This window comes from Scyliorhinus torazame, chromosome 5 (genome assembly GCF_047496885.1).
Source record: "Scyliorhinus torazame isolate Kashiwa2021f chromosome 5, sScyTor2.1, whole genome shotgun sequence".
NCBI lineage: Eukaryota > Metazoa > Chordata > Chondrichthyes > Carcharhiniformes > Scyliorhinidae > Scyliorhinus > Scyliorhinus torazame.
Genome location: NC_092711.1, coordinates 258,310,353 through 258,328,817, shown reverse-complemented (window position 1 = coordinate 258,328,817; position 18,465 = coordinate 258,310,353). Strand labels below are relative to the sequence as shown.

Below are 18,465 nucleotides of genomic sequence, written 5' to 3'. Positions count from 1 at the left end.
TTCTCTACTTTTTCTTTATCTATCATGGTGCTGCTCAGTTGCTCAATGCCCATATTTTCAACTGGGTCATTGTCATCATATTCTATTTTGGTAAAGACAGAAGCAAAATAGGGCAGCACAGTGGGTTAGCCCTGCTGCCGCATGGCGCCGAGGTCCCAGGTTCGATCCCGGCTCTGGGTCACTATCCGTATGGAATTTGCACATTCTCCCTGTGTTTGCGTGGGTTTCGCTCCCACAATTCAAAGATGTGCAAGGTAGGTGGATTGAACACGCTAAATTGCCCCTTAATTGGAAAAAAATGAATTGGGTACACTAAATTTAAAAAAAAAGACAGAAGCAAAGTACTCATTTAATACCACTACCATAACCTGCGCTTCAGTGAGCAGTTTACCCTGCTTGTCCCTTATGTGCCCCACTCTACCCTGCACTAATCTTTTACAATGATATGTTTGAAGAACATTTTATTATTTGTTTTAGCACAGCCTGCAATCCTTTCCTCATGCTTCCCCTCCGCCGTCCTTATTTCAGCCTTAGCCTCTCTTCTGCATTCGAGATAGTCTTCCTGACTTCCATTATGATTACTCTTCCGGCATGTATCATATGCCTCTTTTTTCTTCTTTATTTTCTCCTCAATAACCTTAGTTGTCCAGGGTACTCTAGCTTTGGATACCCCGTCTTTATTTCTCATGTGGATGTGCCTAGCTTGCACCCTATTCTTTTTAAAAAAAATAATATTTTATTAAAGTTTGCACCCTATTCATCTCTCATTTGAAAGTCTTCCATTTTTCATTCACTATTTTGTCCATCAAAATGCGTTTCCAATCAACCTGCTCCGTTCAACTTTTAGATCCCTTCAATTTACCCTTTCCCCTTCTGGGATCTTAATCCGTGACTGATTTTTATTCTTTTCTAACTTAATATTGAACCTTATTATATTGTGATTGCTATTTCCCAACTACTCCCCTGCTCTGACGTTCGCCACCTGCCTTCAACTGCTCTCAAATTACCTGAACTAAAACTTAAAAGCTTTACCTCATAAGGACCTCCAATTGCTAAGCAATGGTCATATGCACAGTGGTTAGCACTGTTGCTTCACAGCCAGGGACTTTGGTTCTTCCCGGCTTGGGTCACTGTCTGTGCTGAGTCTACACATTCTCACCATGCCTGCGTGGGTTTCCTCCGGGTGCTCCAGTTTCATCCCACAAGTCCCGAAAGACGTGCTTGTTAGATGAATTGGATATTCTGAATTCTCCCTTGGTGCACCCGAACAGGCGCCGTAGTGTGGCGACTAGGAGATTTTCACAGCAACTTCATTGCAGTGTTAATGTAAGCCTACTTGTGACACTTATTATTATTATATGCTTATGAATTTTGTTTATTTTTCAGACAGTAGCCCCATCTAAGCACCATAGAAACCCAAATGCAACTTAACCAACCCTCACAAATACAAACATCTGTGTCCAGCATAAATATAACTAAATGTTTTACCCTTCCAGGCACAGAAACATTAAATTAAATCCGCTTAAAACCAAACCTTATTCTAATGTTTACCAATTCAAACATAAATCCCTTAAAACTATCTTTGTTTTCCCCCAAAAAGCCATGGGACGGGATTCTCTCAGCCCAGGGTTGGGTTGGAGAATCGCCGTGACTGGCATGAATCGTGACACGCTGCCCTGACGTCGGGACACGATTCTCTGCAGAATGGAGAATCGGCGCCATTGGAGCTGGAGCAGTCGGCCGCACCGTATCAGAGCAGCCGTACCAAAAAGCCCGAGTCCCACTGGGGCTGTTCTAACCTGGTCTTACCCGGTGGGACCTCGGCGTGGAAGGGTCCAGGATATGCGTGTTGGCGCCGGTGCCACTGCGCATGTGCGGATCCCGCGGTGCCCAGTTGATGGCGGGATCGGCAGCTGGAGCGGCATGGGTCGCTCCAGTGCCATGCTGGCCCCCTGTAGGGGCCAGAATTGCTGATCCTGAGGCCATGTTGACGCCATCGGGAAACGCGACGGCGTTTATGACGACGCCAACATTCAGCCTCAAGATCAGAGAATCCCGTCTATTGAATATGACGGGGAGATGGTGAGATTCTCTCTTGTTAAAAATGGTCATTGCCTTGCACTTATGTGGTGTGAATGTGACTTACCATTTAGCAGCTCAAGCACGAATATTGTCCAGGTCTTGTTGCTTTAGCATATGAGGAGTTGCGAATGGTGCTGAACATTGTGCAATCATCGGCGAACACCCCCACTTTTGACCTTATGGTGGACAGTAGGTCAGTGATGAAATAACTTAAGATGGTTGGGCCTCGGGCACTACCCAGAAGAATTTCCACAGTGAAGTCCTGGGACTGAGATGATTGGCCTTTTGTGACCACAACCATCTTCCTTTAAGCTAGGTGTGAAATAAAATTTTCACCATTTTGTTACAGGCATCTGTTATTTAAACTCTGAAAGACATACTAATCTATTAAACCTGCAAATGGAGGATCTGAGCGCAGAGGAATCAGAAACACAGCAATTCTTTCCAGTTAAACATCATCATAAATCAGTCAACATCTTACAAACTGGTATTTTAAACATCCTGATATAGAGGGCATTTTTATCAGCTCTGACTCATCGTTCTTCTCCTCTTTGTTGGATAGGGCTAAGCTCCAGTCTGTCCTTGACTATATTTCCTTCTATAGAGTAGTTGTGGTTCCCTCTTAGCTGTGACCATTCCATCCTATCTGTCAGATCCATCTGGCTCCTGTTGTTCCACCAATCCTGACAAAATGTTGACAAGTCTAGACATGACCTTGGTGATCTGAAGGCAGAATACCCTTTTATACCTTCAATTTTTAATTTTAATCATTACTGATATTTGCTCCCTAGTGTCCACTGGTTACCTTGAGTGTTTACTGCTCCATGAAGGGCTCACGGTGTTCCATTTGAGTGTTTACTGCTGCCCTAGAACTTACTGGTCTTTTTCTGCTATATGAGTATTGTGGTAATCACCACTTTTGTACATGTTAGAAGATGTGTGGTAAGGCCCTGTACTGCAGGTACGGGGGTAGTGCCTGCCTGCTGGCTCTGCCCAGTAGGCGGAGTATAAATATGTGTGCTCCCTATACAGCAGCCATTTCGCCAGCTGCTGTAGGCGGCCACACATCTTAGAGTAATAAAGCCTCAGTTGTATTCCACTCTCATCTCTGTACAATTGATTGTGCATCAAGTATGCATTGATCTGAGTGCTTTCTTGGTCCAAATACTCACCAGTCTCATGCCCACCAATGCTGTATTCTGTTCCGTGCGTGCAAATTATCCTGCATACCATTCATAGGTTTACATCACTTAACTATTCTCCCCAGACCCTTTGATCCCTTATTGATTGTTCAGATGCGTTCAAAATCTTTCCACACTCTCAAACTCAGACCTTATTGAGTTCTCACTCCAGTTGTATCCTGAAGATTCCGTGGACTGACCCAAAGATTCACATCATTCACTCTCTCCTAACCGCACCATGTGATGAGTTTGCCATCTAAATAAATCCAAGCTATCCTGGTGGCAGAAGATGTGAGGTAAGACATGGGTTATCATACAGAAAGAACCCCAACTCCTCTTCAGGTTCAGTAGCAATTTCTGCAATACTTATTTTGTTGCTATTTTATTTAAGACAAATATTTTGGATTTCATTGGGTTTTTTTTGCCTGGCCACAGTGAGCTAGCCTTATTCTAGATTAAAGTATGATCACATATCTAAGAGTCACTCATCTGGAATGTGGGATGATTTCTGTGGACCTGTTTTGCAGGGTGCAGTGTCTGTCGACTCCATCACTGACCTGGATGACAATCAGTCACGATTACTGGAAGCCCTTCAGCTCTCTCTACCAATGGAACTGGAAAGGAAATGTGTAACAAAGACAAAAAAAAAGCTCAGTCTGAACCCCATCTTCCAGCAGGTCCCCAGAGTAGTGCAGCAGTGCTGTTTGCACATTGAAAAATATGGTAAGTCATAATAAACATCAGCACTTGATTAAAGCAAATATTGGCCCATACTGGTTCTCCAGCGTCGCATTTAAGGAGTACCCCAGTGATGCACTGGGAATCCCTCGAGGAGGTTCTCATGTAAGGTTTTACCTGGCAATTGGCGAGAAGGTTTAACTTGCCCTGGACGATTGTTCTCGGCTGGGAAGCATCGAATAGAAGCGATTTAAATTATTAACTTAGGACAGTTCTGCCAATTTTACACTCATAGTTACTCTGAAAGAGATAGAAGGGGAAAAAAATAATTTCTATTTGAGCACCCAGACCAAGTCTTGCATGGGACACCCCGCACACACAAGACCTCCAGCGGATTCCCTACACCACCCCACCCCTGGCCCGAACCACAATTCCCAGCCTGATCCAACCCCCTGCCCCCCCAGCCCGACCCAACCTGGCACCCTGCCTTCCCCACTGCGGTTGGCCTGACTCCCCCTTCCCAGCTTGACTCAACCCCCACCGCACATGCTCCCGGTCTTCCTCCCCTCCGGCCTCTCACTCCCAGTCTTTCCCCTCCCCTATCCCTCCCTCCCCCTTGCTCCCTCCCCCTACCCGCCCCTGTCTGTCCTGATTGTCTGAGCCACTTACCTTTGAAACTTACGTTCTCTCTTTAAATTGTCCTTTTAAATACCTCCTTCGTCAAAATTAGTGCTGTGAAAATGAGGCATGTCCTTCTTCTCTGCACCCCACTTTCTCCACGCCGATGCAGCCAGGGATTCACTGCTCCTGTCTCACCCAGTCTGAGTGTGGGAGGTTGGGCTAGACCTGGACTTTGGAACTTCAGCGACGGTAAGCCCACCCCAAGTGGCACCCCCTGAGCTTGCTGCTCTGAGGACGTTACGGGCCATTATGTGCAAACTGTAATTTTCCAGTTTGATTAACTGGCATTTCAAGCTTTCTTTGTGGGGAATTTAGAACGCCTTATCCACCCTTGGTGATCAGGGAGAAATTCTCGTACGTAAACTTCAGCCTCTGTGGAGAGGAGCAGAGTTTATATTTCAGATTGAAATGGTAAAACGTAATAATAAAAATGAATATATTAATAAATACTCAGCATGTCAGGCAGCATCTGGGGAGAGAAAAAGTTCATGTTTCAGGTCGAGATGACATTTTACTAGGTTCTAATCAAAGACCATTTTAACCTGAAATGTAAACTCAGCTCCTCTCCACAGATCCTGCCAGACCTGCTGAATATTTCCAGCATTTTTTGTTTTTATTCCACATTTCCAGAACGTTGCTTTCGTGCAGTGTGTGTGAGATGCCCTCACTGAAATCTGACACCTGTTGCAGGCACACCTACAGCCTCAGTGGAGGTGGCCATGACATATTTTGTGTCAGACTCCATTGGTAGGAGTCCGGTATGAGAATCCCAACAATTTGCAATCTGTAAGACCGGGAGAGAAAACTACTAAACCATAGGAATGATAGCACTGACCAATCGGTATCTTTTATGTTGAAACAAACTTTCATTTCAACACAGAATCAATTACATTAGCAACACAGTAATCACTTTAGAATGACCAGTTAAAACAGTTCTTAAATAAAAGGGGGAAAAAACATTAACTCCCTTTTTACCCCTACTACTATATATTTTAATTAAGCAACCCAATACAGCTCAAATGCAACTTATAAATGAAGTTAACAACCAGGGTCACTTGTTCCTCTGTGCAGATCTTTGGAGGGAGAGACCCTTTCAGGAACAACCTGGGCGCAATTCTCCGCTCCCGCGACTAAGTACCACGCCGTCGTGAATGCCGTCGTGGTTCACGACGGCGTGAAACGGCCCCGGTCTTGACCGATTCAGGGCCCGAAAATGGGCTAGGATCGGGGCCGCGAGAAACTCTGGGGGCGTGTCGCGAAAGCAGCGTCGTCAGCGCGCGCTGGGCATTGTCGCCGCCTAAAAGTGGCGCCGCGTAAATGACGCTGCAGGCGCCGTGTAACTGGCGTAACTGGCATCACTCGCGCATGTGCGGGTTGGCCGGCGCCAACCCGCGCATGCGTGGTTGCTGTCCTCCCCGAGGCCGCACCGCAAGAAGATGTCGGATGGATCTTGCGGGGCGTGGAGGAAAGGAGGTCCTCCTTCAGAGACCGATCGTGGGCCAGGCCCCTTTTGAGTCCTACCCCGGTGAAAGAACCCCCCTCGCCCCCCCACAAGCCGCCCCCCCCCCCCCCCCCCCCCAGCGTTCCCGCGCTGTTCCCGCCGGCAGCCGTTTTGGGCAGGCCGCTCGGCCCATCCGGGCCGGAGAATAGCGGGTGTAGCGGAGAATCACCATTTTGGGTGTCCCGGGCGATTCTCCGGCCTGCGCCGCGCAGAACTCGATGGGGCTGTTCTCGCCGCTTGGGTGAATCGCGGGAAGGCATCGGACCGGCGTCGCAGGGAAAAATGGGGCGCCAGGGGATTCTCCCAACCAGCGTGGGAGTGCAGAATCACGCCCCTTGTCTTGTCAGAATAAAATCCAATAGCAAACTTCAAAACTACAGTCAGATGTGGCTCCTCCCATTAATTAGATCATCTGTACCCTAAGCACAAGGCATTATCTAGTATCCTCCTGCTAAATAGTTCCAATACCTGCTTAGCTAGGACTAAACACAATCCCTCATAAATGACCTACACTCCAGGGAACCTCCTGGAGTTCCATTAGCCGTCTCTCTGTCAACAAGTAAATGGTTAAAATCATTGATTACCTCACCTTTATGCCTCCTCAATCACAGCTTTACCAGACATACTGTGTATGTGAAATGAAAATCGCTTATTGCCACAAGTAGGCTTCAAATGAAGTTACTGTGAAAAGCCCCTAGTCGCCACATTCCAGCGCCTGTATGGGAGGCTGGTGATGGAATTGAACCGTGCTGCTGGCCTGCCTTGGTCTGCTTTCAAAGCCAGTGATTTAGCCCTGTGCTAAACCAGCCCCCTATATATTTTAAACCAGGATTTTAATAACATCACGATAACAAACATAAAATAATAATATATAACAATTTCCTACATTCATCACACAATGTTGGAATGGGTGGCGTCTTTAACATCTCATAGTTTACCATTCACTACTGGATAAAGATAGGCACACGATGTGCTGGGAGTGAGGAACACATTACATTCTCCCATTCCAGAGAATAGCAGGCAAAGCATGCACATTGCTGTGACAGGATTTTCTTTTTATTCCTTCCCTGGGTGTGGGCGTTGTTGGCTAGGCCAACATTTATTGCCTATCCCTAATTGCCCTTGAGAAGGTAGTGGTGAGCTGCTGTCTTGAACCACCGCAGGCCATGTGGTGTAGGTACAACCATAGTGCTGTTTTGGAGGAAGTTGCAGGATTTTCATCTGGCGACACTGAAGGTATTATGATTTATTTCCAAGTCAGATGTGGTTTGGAAGGTGGGCTTCTCCATAGTGCAGAGTACCATTGACTGGACTCATGTTACTTTGTATATGTTGCTGCCCTTCAGAGTGCTCCAGTCAGCGGAAGCATTGTTTAAGCATCCACTGCTGTTCAATGACGTCTTGCGGGGTAGAATGACTCATGTCATATGCATGTTGCCTCCATGTGCTTTGGTTGTGTTAATATGCTACAAATAGAACACAGAACATAGAACATTACAGCGCAGTACAGGCCCTTCGGCCCTCAATTTTGCGCCGACCTGTGAAACCACTCTAAAGCCCATCTACACTATTCCCTTATCGTCCATATGTCTATCCAATGACCATTTGAATGCCCTTAGTGTTGGCGAGTCCACGACTGTTGCAGGCAAGGCATTCCACGCCCTTACTACTCTCTGAGTAAAGAACCTACCTCTGACATCTGTCTTATATCTATCTCCCCTCAATGTAAAGCTATGTCCCCTCGTGCTAGACATCACCATCCGAGGAAGTAGGCTCTCACTGTCCACCCTATCCAATCCTCTGATCATCTTGTATGCCTCAATTAAGTCACCTCTTAACCTTCTTCTCTTTAACGAAAACAGCCTCAAGTTCCTCAGCCTTTCCTCATAAGATCTTCCCTCCATACCAGGCAACATTCTGGTAAATCTCCTCTGCACCCTTTCCAATGCTTCCACATCCTTCCTATAAGGCGGCGACCAGAATTGCACGCAATACTCCAAATGCAGCCGCACCAGAGTTTTGTACAGCTGCAACATGACATCATGGCTCCGAAACTCAATCCCTCTGCCAATAAAAGCTAACACACCGTACGCCTCCTTAACAACCCTCTCAACCTGAGTGGCAAATTTCAGGGATCTATGTGCATGGACACTGAGATCTCTCTGCTCATCCACACTGCTAAGAATCTTACCATTAACCCAGTACTCTATCTTCCTGTTATTCCTTCCAAAATGAATCACCTCACACTTTTCTGCATTAAACTCCATTTGCCACCTCTCAGCCCAGCGCTGCAGCTTATCTATGTCCCTCTGTAACGTGTAACATCCTTCCGCACTGTCCACAACTCTACCAACTTTAGTATCATCTGCAAATTTACTCACCTATCCTTCTACACCCTCCTCCAGGTCATTTATAAAAATGACAAACAGCAGTGGCCCCAGAACAGATCCTTGTGGTACACCACTAGTAACTGGACACCAGTCTGAACATTTCCCATCAACCACCACCCTTTGTCTTCTTCCAGCTAGCCAATGTCTGATCCAAACTGCTAAATCACCCTGAATCCCATGCCTCCGTATTTTCTGCAGTAGCCTACCGTGGGAAACCTTATCAAATGCTTTACTGAAATCCATATACACTACATCAACTGCTTTACCCTCATCCACCTGTTTGATCACCTTCTCAAAGAACTCAATAAGGTTTGTGAGGCACGACCTACCCTTCACAAAACCGTGTTGACTATCTCTAATCAAATTATTCCTTTCCAGATGATTATACATCCTATCTCTTATAAACCTTTCCAAGATTTTGCCCACAACAGAAGTAAGGCTCACTGGTCTATAGTTACCGGGGTTGTCTCTACACTCCTTCTTGAACAAGGGGACAACATTTGCTATCCTCCAGTCTTCTGGCACCATTCCTGGAGACAAAGATGACTTAAAGATCAAAGCCAAAGGCTCAGCAATGTCCTCCCTAGCTTCCCAGTGAATCCTAGGATAAATCCCATCCAGCCCAGGGTATTTATCTATTTCACACTTTCCAGAACTGCTAACACCTCCTCCTTATGAACCTTAAGCTCTTCTAGTCTAGTAGCCTGAAGCTCAGTATTCTCCTCGACAACATTGTCTTTTTCCTGTGTGAATACTCATATTCATTTGGCACCTCTCCTATCTCCTTGGACTCCAAGCACAACTTCCCACTACTGTCCTTGACTGGCCCTGCTCTTACCCTAGTCATTCTTTTATTCCTGACATATCTATAGAAAGCTTTAGGGTTATCCTTGATCCTACCTGCCAAAGACTTCTCATGTCCCCTCCTGGCTCTTCTTAGCTCTCTCTTTAGGCCCTTCCTAGCTAACTTGTAACTCTCGAGCGCCCTAACTGACCCTTCATGTCTCATCTTTACATAAGCCTCCTTCTTCCTCTTGACAAGTGTTTCGACTGCTTTAGTAAACCACGGTTCCCTTGCTCGACCACTTCCTCCCTGCCTGACAGGTACATACTTATCAAGGACACGCAGTAGCTGTTCCTTGAACAAGCACCACATTTCCATTGTGCCCATCCCCTGCAGTTTTCCTCTCCGTCCGATGCATCCTAAGTCTTGCCTCATCGCATCATAATGTCCTTTCCCCCAGATATAACTCTTGCCCTGCGGTATATACCTATCCCTTTCCATCACTAAAGTAAACGTCATCGAATTGTGGTCACTATCACCAAAGTGCTCACCTACCTCCAAATCTAACATCTGTCCTGGTTCATTACCCAGTACCAAATCCAATATGGCCTCGCCTCTCATTGGCCTATCTACATACTGTGTCAGGAAACCCTCCTGCACACATTGGACAAAAACGGACCCATCTAAAGTACTCAAACTATAGTGCTTCCAGTCAATATTTGGGAAGTTAAAGTCCCCCATAACAACTACCCTGTTGCTTTCGCTCCTATCCAGAATCATCTTTGCAATCCTTTCCTCTACATCTTGGTGGGCCGAATGGCCTCCTTCTGCACTGTAAATTCTATGAGTCTATGAATCCCTGGAACTTTTCGGTGGCCTATAGAAAACCCCTAACAGGGTTACCTCTCCTTTCCTGTTTCTAACCTCAGCCCATACTACCTCAGTAGTCAAGTCCTCATCAAACATCCTTTCTGCCACCGTAATATTGTCCTTGACTAACAATGCCACCCCTCCCCCTCTTTTACCACCTTCCCTGAGCTTACTGAAATATCTAAACCCCGGCACCTGCAACAACCATTCCTATCCCTGCTCTATCCATGTCTCCGAAATGGCCACAACATCGAAGTCCCAGGTACCAACCCATGCCGCAAGTTCACCCGCCTTATTCCGGATGCTCCTGGCATTGAAGAAGACACACTTTAAACGACCTTCCTGCCTGCCGGTACACTCCTGCACCTTTGAAACCTTACTCATGTACTCTCAACCTCCTGTATACTGGAGCTACAATTCAGGTTCCCAAGTCCCTGCTGAACTAGTTTAAACCCTCCGGAAGAGCATTAGCAAATTTCCTCCCCAGGATATTGGTACCCCTGTGGTCCAGGTGTAGACCATCCCGTTTGTAGAGGTCCCACTGACCCCAGAATGAGCCCCAATTATCCAGAAATCTGAAACCCTCCCTCCTGCACCATTCCTGTAGCCACGTGTTCAACTCCTCTCTCTCCCTATTCCTCGTCTCGCTATCACGTGGCACGGGTAACAACCCAGAGATAATAACTCTGTTTGTCCTAGATCTAAGTTTCCACCCTAGCTCCCTGAATTCCTGCCTTACATCCCTATCCCTTTTCCTACCTATGTCGTTGGTACCTATGTGGACCACGACTTGGGGCTGTACCCCCTCCCCCTTAAGGATCCCAAAATCACGATCCGAGACATCACGCACCCTGGCACCTGGGAGGCAACACACCAACCGCGAGTCTCTCTTGTTCCCACAGAATCTCCTATCTATCCCCCTAACTATGGAGTCTCCAATGACTAATGCTCTACTCCTCTCCCCCCTTCCCTTCTAAGCAACAGGGACAAACTCTGTGCCAGAGACCTGTACCCCATGACTTACCCCTGGTAAATGTTAATACTTACCTTAACCACAAAAGATTCCACTTCCTGGTGTGTGATAATGCACAGCAAATCATGCAGGTAAATGCCAAGTATCCTGACAATAGTCATGGTGACTGTAATCTGTGCCGGTCCACTGTTCCTTTGCTATTTGAACCACCACCCCAAACCAAAGGGTAGCGGGTGGGTTATCTGCTGAACATCTGACCATGATCCTCATGCACAACCAAAGCACATGGAGGCAGCATGCATGTAACATGAGTCATTCTACCCCACAAGACGTCATTGAGCAGCAGTGGATGCTTAAACAATGCTTCCGCTGACTGGAGCACTCTGAAGGGCAGCACGGTAGCACAGTGGTTAGCACTGTGGCTTCACAGCACCAGGGTCCAAGGTTCGATTCCCGGCTGGGTCACTGTCTGTGCGGAGTCTGCACGTTCTCCCCGTGTCTGCGTGGGTTTCCTCTGGGTGCTCCGGTTTCCTCCCACTAGCCTCGAAAGACGTGTTGTTAGGTAATTTGGACATTCTGAATTCTCCCTCTGTGTACCCAAACAGGCCCTGGAATTTGGGGACTAGGGGCTTTCAGAGTAACTTCATTGCAATGTAATCCTACTTGTGACAATAAAGATTATTATTATAAGGAACCCTGCAGAACTCACCAAAGTATGTGGCACAATTTGTCCAGCCATTATGCCATAACGAGGGCACAACCCATGTCATCAGGTATACAACAAGCAGCACTGGTGAAAGAGGAGGCAGTCAACACATCCCATTTCCAGTCTGTTTGTCAGTGATTGGTTCATCTGGCTGTAATGCCAGTGAACACACCTCAATTCCCCAATCACAAATAGTATCACTTCTTCTTCCTTCTGTTACTGACCATCGCAGGGTCTTATTGGCTAGAAAGGTCACCCCAAAACAAAGTTCCAAACCAACTTTGTCAAGTAAACAATCCAGTGTTTCATGGAAAATTAACTGATAAATTTCCTCTGCGACTGTGTTGTGGGTGCCTTAGCCTGTCCTGGTGCCCCTGTGCAGTGCAACTCCAGTGGCTGCAGTATGGATGGGGGGGCGGGGGTGTGGGGGGGCAGCTCCTATCTCTATGCTTCCCTCCAAAGTTTGCACGCTGTCACTTTTTAGTTGGTGGCCATGGCCTAGATCTTGCTCCATGAGTCAGGTGTGCAAATTCAGGAGAATTCTCGACTCAGCAAATCTGACTTGCCCAGACGTTAGGTTTTTGGTTCAGGGAGCAGGCTATATTATAGGTTGGGGTGGATAACCCCTGGTGTAGTGAGGAAGCTGCTGGGTGTGAAGGAGGATTAGTTATGGGAATACCATCTTTAATCTGATCGGCTCCACTGTAGGTCACAGCCTCAGTCGTAGCCATTCCAATGATGGGAGTAAGCACTGTCTCCATCACACAGATGAGGACATGCAGCCGCGCCTGTCCTATGCTGGTGAATAGCTGCTGCTGCCTTCATTTATGCAGGTCCCTATACTGCAAAAGAGAGGTAAACATCAGTAAATGCCATACATTAATATTGTGTGATATAGCTGTGATAACTGGTAGCGTGTTCCAGCTGTGAGATGGAGGTGTGAGGCTTGCAATAGTGCTCAGGGTGTGAGGATGTGGTGAAACTATGAATATTAGGCATGTGTGATGATTGATGGAAATAGCTGGTAGTTGAGAGATGGGGATGCGATCCATTGAGCAGTATCTGAGGCTAGTCGTGCAGATGTTAGAATATTGCATTTTGAAGAAATATTCACTCACATGAGCTCATTCAACTTCTTTTGGTGCTGCATCCATGTCCTTCAGCTATTTTGCCCAGAATGACCTGCCTGGCTATCTGTTCTCATTGCTTTCCCAAAGTTTGTCTGGAGAGCTTCCTGGCCCCTTGTGGATAGATTATCTCTCTCCACTTGTCCAGCTCTTGCACAAAGGCTTCCAGTGCTTCTTTGAAGATCCTTAGTGCCGATTCTCTGCCATATTGTGGAATCCTGCATCTTTTCCAAGTCACAGTCACTCGTGCAATGAACTCTAACTTGCTTCAGCCAAAATGCATCTCCCCTTTAATAGGTGCAGGCTTGTTACTACAGACTACTCTGAATCTGTGCTAGCCTTTCATGATTATTCACCCCTTGTTCAGGTATACTCAGTAGCATGATCCGTGTTGGCTGCATGCTCCAATCATTTAAATGCACAGCCAGCTCAACATTGTGTGCGAACTAAGTTGTGTGCTACCTGCATCAGAGCAAATAGGTGTGGGTTAATTGCACATAGCAATCCCCTCACTTGATTTTGGCTCTTATCTAATATTTCCCCCAGTATCTAAGGCAGACTCAAAACTGGTGAAAAAAACTATGCCGTCGCTAGGAACTTTTAAAAATTGCCTTCCATGCCTTTTTTCCTATATTTTTCATATGCCTTTTTAATTTTCTATCTCCTTTCTTGTAGCTTTTTAATATTTATATTTGTTCTCCCTTTTATATTTGTTATCTGCCTTGTGGGCATAAATTTTAGCCTTTGATACAATCCCTTCTCTCCTTACTGGAATATATTTGACTTGTCATTTCCTATTTACATTTTTTCCATTGTTAATTATTGGTTCCATTTGACTATTTGTCATTCCACTTAATCTCTCCAAGGTACCTATTTATCTCACTGTAATTCATTTTTATGAATAAAAGTACCATTGTCTTCAATTTTTCTTTATCTTTTTCAATTCTTGCACTGAATCTAATTATATTTTGGTTACTATGTTCCATGTAGTTTGCAAATATTCTCCGACTTTTAAGTTGCCTAATGGTTCTGCTTATTATCCAGAACTAGGTGTTGTTTGAGACTGACTGAGAAAACTGTTTTGAACATGCAACAAAACAACTTTTCATTTCCCCATAAATAAATTTGCTGTAATAGTGTGTCTTTGGATCATTAAATTGTCCAACATTTATGACTCTATTATTAATGCTTGCCTCTTTGATTTGTTTAGAAATGTCCTCGCCCCTGTCGGTGGTCTCTCATGAATACAATTGATCCATTTTTATTCTGCAGCTTCATTCAAAGTGTGTTCTGTTTGGATCAGTTTTCCAGTTAACTCCTTAGAATCTACTACTATGATATTGGGGAAGAAATTTGTTTGCGTAGCACTGATTAGAGTGGCAGCGTACAGACTTACATCAGTTCCCCAGGGGCAGGCGGGACCTTGGGCTACAACCTGCATGATTATCTTTATTGACTCTGTGATTCTGTGATATTATTGAAGAACACAGTTATTGGCCTGTGGAACCACCTGCCCCCCAGGGAATCGATGCAAGATTGGCAAGGGGCGCAATGCAAACAACCTTCTCAGCCATTATCTTTTATTAATACCACAGCCACTCTGTCCCTGCTTATTCCCTATCCTTAATGAAAGCTTTCACCCAGAAATATTTAATTGCAAATCTTGACCCATGTTTTGGCTATTGTCATTATGTCATGGATCTTGGGTAGCATTTACTCAGTTGTTCTGCTGGAACTCCAGTCCACACTACCACAGCATCCCAGAGAAGTTCCGGATTCAGAAATGCTGGGCACCAATCTTAATTTACATTGATCAAATGTAGATTCCCTTCCCTGCTACCCCACCAGCTAAGAGCCAACATGCACTGGAGGTTGGTATATCCTGTGAGATGAGATGGCCTGTTATCCAGGAGATTAAACAGGTTCCAACGAAAGGGAATCAGACTACTGAAGATGGCCAGCATTTTTAATTTAATGCTTACAGTGAGTTACAGGAAGAGCAACATTGTATGTTGTCTCTGGAATGGGACCCTGTACAACATACATCCGAATTATGCGTAGGTGTTGAAATGACATGAGCTCCATGCAAATGTGTACCTTCCCGATGACCCTGAAAAGGTGTGCCTTCTCAATGACCCTGCAAAGGTGTACCTTCCCAGTGCCAGTGACGCTGCAAAGGTGTACCCTCCCAGTGACCCTATCAATGCCCCTACAGTCTGATGGCCTTCTGGCCCATGCACTATCAGAGCCCAGAAAGTTTTATATCCTCACCAGAATCTTATTTTCTAATGTTGTGCCTTGTATTCAGAGTTGCTTTGTATATGATGTAGTCTGAATGCCACTGGTATGTGTAATGATATCATGGTGTGTTGTAATTTACCGACTGACCACTAGGAGTCTCATTAGTATATAAGTAAATGTTAGAATCAGGTGATCTCAGACTGACTGGAGAGCAGGGAAGAGAGAGGTTGCTTGTGCATGTTAATACTGTTATTCATCTGTTATTTTGTATATATTTGACCCACAGTTAATGTTAATAAATCATTTACAGCTTTAGCTTTAGCTAAAAGTGTTCTTGAAATATAAATCAGGCCATCCAACGAGAACATTACATGGTACCAGGGTTGGATGGTATTGATCACTGAAGTCACCAATGAGTCTCAGATTTCATGGTAATGTGAACAGCAACTGGTGTGTGTTTAAACAACAATTGAATCTGTTTCTTACTGCAGTAAATTTAGGAGATCAATCAGATTCACATAAGGTAGCAGTGCTCCTAACAGCGGCAGGGCCCAAAGCATTTGCTGTAATAGATTTAAATTTGGAAATGATGAGATGTAGTCAAAGTTTGGAGTTTGGAAAAGATGTAGCCAAAGGCACAAATTAAGGCAGTGTCCAGCATTTGTTCCAGATGCAAAGGAAAAAAAAATCACTTTGCTCAGAATTGTTACTCTAAGCTCAACCCCAGATTCGGCAGCACAGTAGAAGATACAGTCTCCAGTGTTGAAATGTCACTGTTTGTTGTAGTAATAACAGAGAAGAATAATTTTTTGGAGACATCAGAATAATCTCCAGCAAAATCAGGTTACAAAGCATTACCATTGCCACATGGTAGATTGCCAACAGAGTTACTCATGAATAGACTGTTGCGTACCACACTTCCATACTTGGAAAAGAAGGAGGAGAATGCAGTGGTAGTGCAGGAAATGCACAACATTAAAGTAAAACAAAAGCAATTCTATGATAGAGTGTCGAGAACTTTACCACTTCTGAGTAGTGATGACATTGTGAGAGTAGAAGATTCGGACAATTGGTCGAGAAAAGCCATTGGACCTGAAGAGGTAGCACCTCGTTCCTACAATGTACAGACAGAGGATGCATTGGTTTTAAGAAGAAATTGTCGCGCACACTTGAAAACCAGAGAAGACTTTCACAACAACGTGATGGATGATGAATCTATGTCAGAATCAACATTAGCTGCACTGTCAGATAGGTCAGCAGTTCTGAGCATGAGAATGTCATGGAGAACGTTGAATCTACAAGTTCTGAGCAGCAAGGTCAAACTTTGAGAAGATCAACCAGAGTCAAAAGAAAACCTGATCGACTGAATTTGTAGATTTGAACTATTTGTACATACTTTGCTTGCTGTTCTTGTGTGTATATATATGCATATGTATATATATGTATATGTATATATTTGTTAAACCAGTTTTAAAAATGTTAAAGAACAAATTAATACTGTTAGACTCACAGGCTAGCGGTATCACATGTAAATATATTGATGATAATGTATTAATTTATTCCTTAAAAGGAAAGGGGATTTGGGATAAAATGGTTGTGTTGTAATTCACCAACTAACCACTAGGAGTCTCATTAGTATATAAATGAATGTTACAGTCAGATGAGTAGGGGAGAGGTTGCTTGTGCATGTTAATACTATTGTTCATCTGTAAATCATTTGTAGCTTTAGCTACAAGTGTCCTTGTAATATAATTGAGGCCATCCAACAAGAACATTACAATATGATTTTATTTATTTTCTTTATTATAATTTCTCCTTTTACACAACCTACTCTTCCTCACTAGCCTTGTTCAAACCTTTCTGCTTTATTAATTTATGAACATGTCAAGCTTATTTTCCTCTCCAAGCTTCTTACCCAACACTTCTGTTTTCCCCTGAAACAGAAATTGAATTTTAAAACATTCTGTCTAATAGCCAGGCCAATTCTGTTTATTTGTTTTAAATGCAAACGTGAGTGTCATATATTACAGGAAAGTAGTGGGAGGATAACTTTCTATGAGTGTTGATGATTTCTGGAGCTCATCTATCAAAGGTTACATATTTAAAATCTTATTTATTTTATCTCAGGTCTTCATACTGTTGGTATTTTCCGAGTTGGAAGTTCCAAGAAAAGAGTTCGACAGGTAAAGAATTCATATCCTTCAAAGTGCATTTCAAGTGAGATGGATTCTAGATAATCTGAGCTGGTCTTCTGTCCAAGCAAATCCATTTATTTTCCACAACCTTGTATGTTACCATGGTATCTGCACCACAGTGTTAGAGCTTAGAATGCAAGAGCTAACAGAGAAAATGTGAGATTAAAATCTATCTTCCTCGTGGACATCGATAACGTTTTATAATCAAGCAAAAATTGAATGTTTTTTTTTAATTTAGAGTGCCCAATTTCTTTTTACCAAATAAGGGGCAATTTAGTGTGGCAAATTCACCTACCTTGCACATCTTTTTGGGTTCTGTGGTTGAGACCCACGCAGACATGGAGAGAATGTGCAAACTCCACACGGACAATGGCGCGGGGTCAGGATCCTCGGGTCCTCAGCTCTGTGAGGCAGCAGTGTTAACCACTGCGTCACTGTGCCACCCTAACAAAATGAATGCTGTACTCTCTCATACACTCTGTTGATTGAAGGATTCAACTGGACTAACAATAGAAATTCTACCTAGTGGCAGTGATATTAAGTGCTTACAGCATGGTAATTGATATCAGGATTGATTATTCCAACCCCATTACCTTTATAAAAAGATCAGCTAGTGTGGATGAAGAAATTAATTTAGTATATCCTAACTAATCTATCTAGAATGACTGAAAAGTTCCATCATTGCAAATTCAATTTAAATGTTAAATGATAGTTGTGTGCAGAGGAGCTTGGGTTTCAATTTTACCACTGCCTGGAGGAGGGAATTGCTGACTTTAAACAGATCCATTTTTGCTGGAGTGAGGTCTGTTTAAATGCAGATATGAGTGCTTATAAAAGGTCAATGGAACTTCCAAACTGTGAAGTTATTTAATCCTTTGCCCTTTAAAATTTGAAAAAAAACCTAGCCTGTCTGTCTAGTTGAAAAAGATCAGTGCTTGTAGTTTCAGTAACTGTCTGTTGACATAACATAAGGGTTATCATTTTAGCATTACTGCTTGACTGCTTCAACAATCTATCATTATCACAAAGTTTGCAGTTTCATTGACAGCTCCAAGA

General features: G+C 44.2%; 1 protein-coding gene across 4 annotated transcripts in view; it reads left to right on the top strand.

The window, feature by feature from the left end:
• The window catches only part of arhgap36 (Rho GTPase activating protein 36), a 357,338-nt gene that overhangs the window by 273,674 nt on the left and 65,199 nt on the right, over window positions 1-18,465 (top strand). For all 4 annotated transcript variants that reach the window (XM_072505419.1, XM_072505420.1, XM_072505421.1 and 1 more), the window contains exons 5-6: window positions 3,791-3,986; window positions 17,342-17,397. In XM_072505419.1, the coding sequence (XP_072361520.1) occupies window positions 3,791-3,986; window positions 17,342-17,397 (252 nt within the window). The remainder of the gene's footprint in view (window positions 1-3,790; window positions 3,987-17,341; window positions 17,398-18,465) is intronic.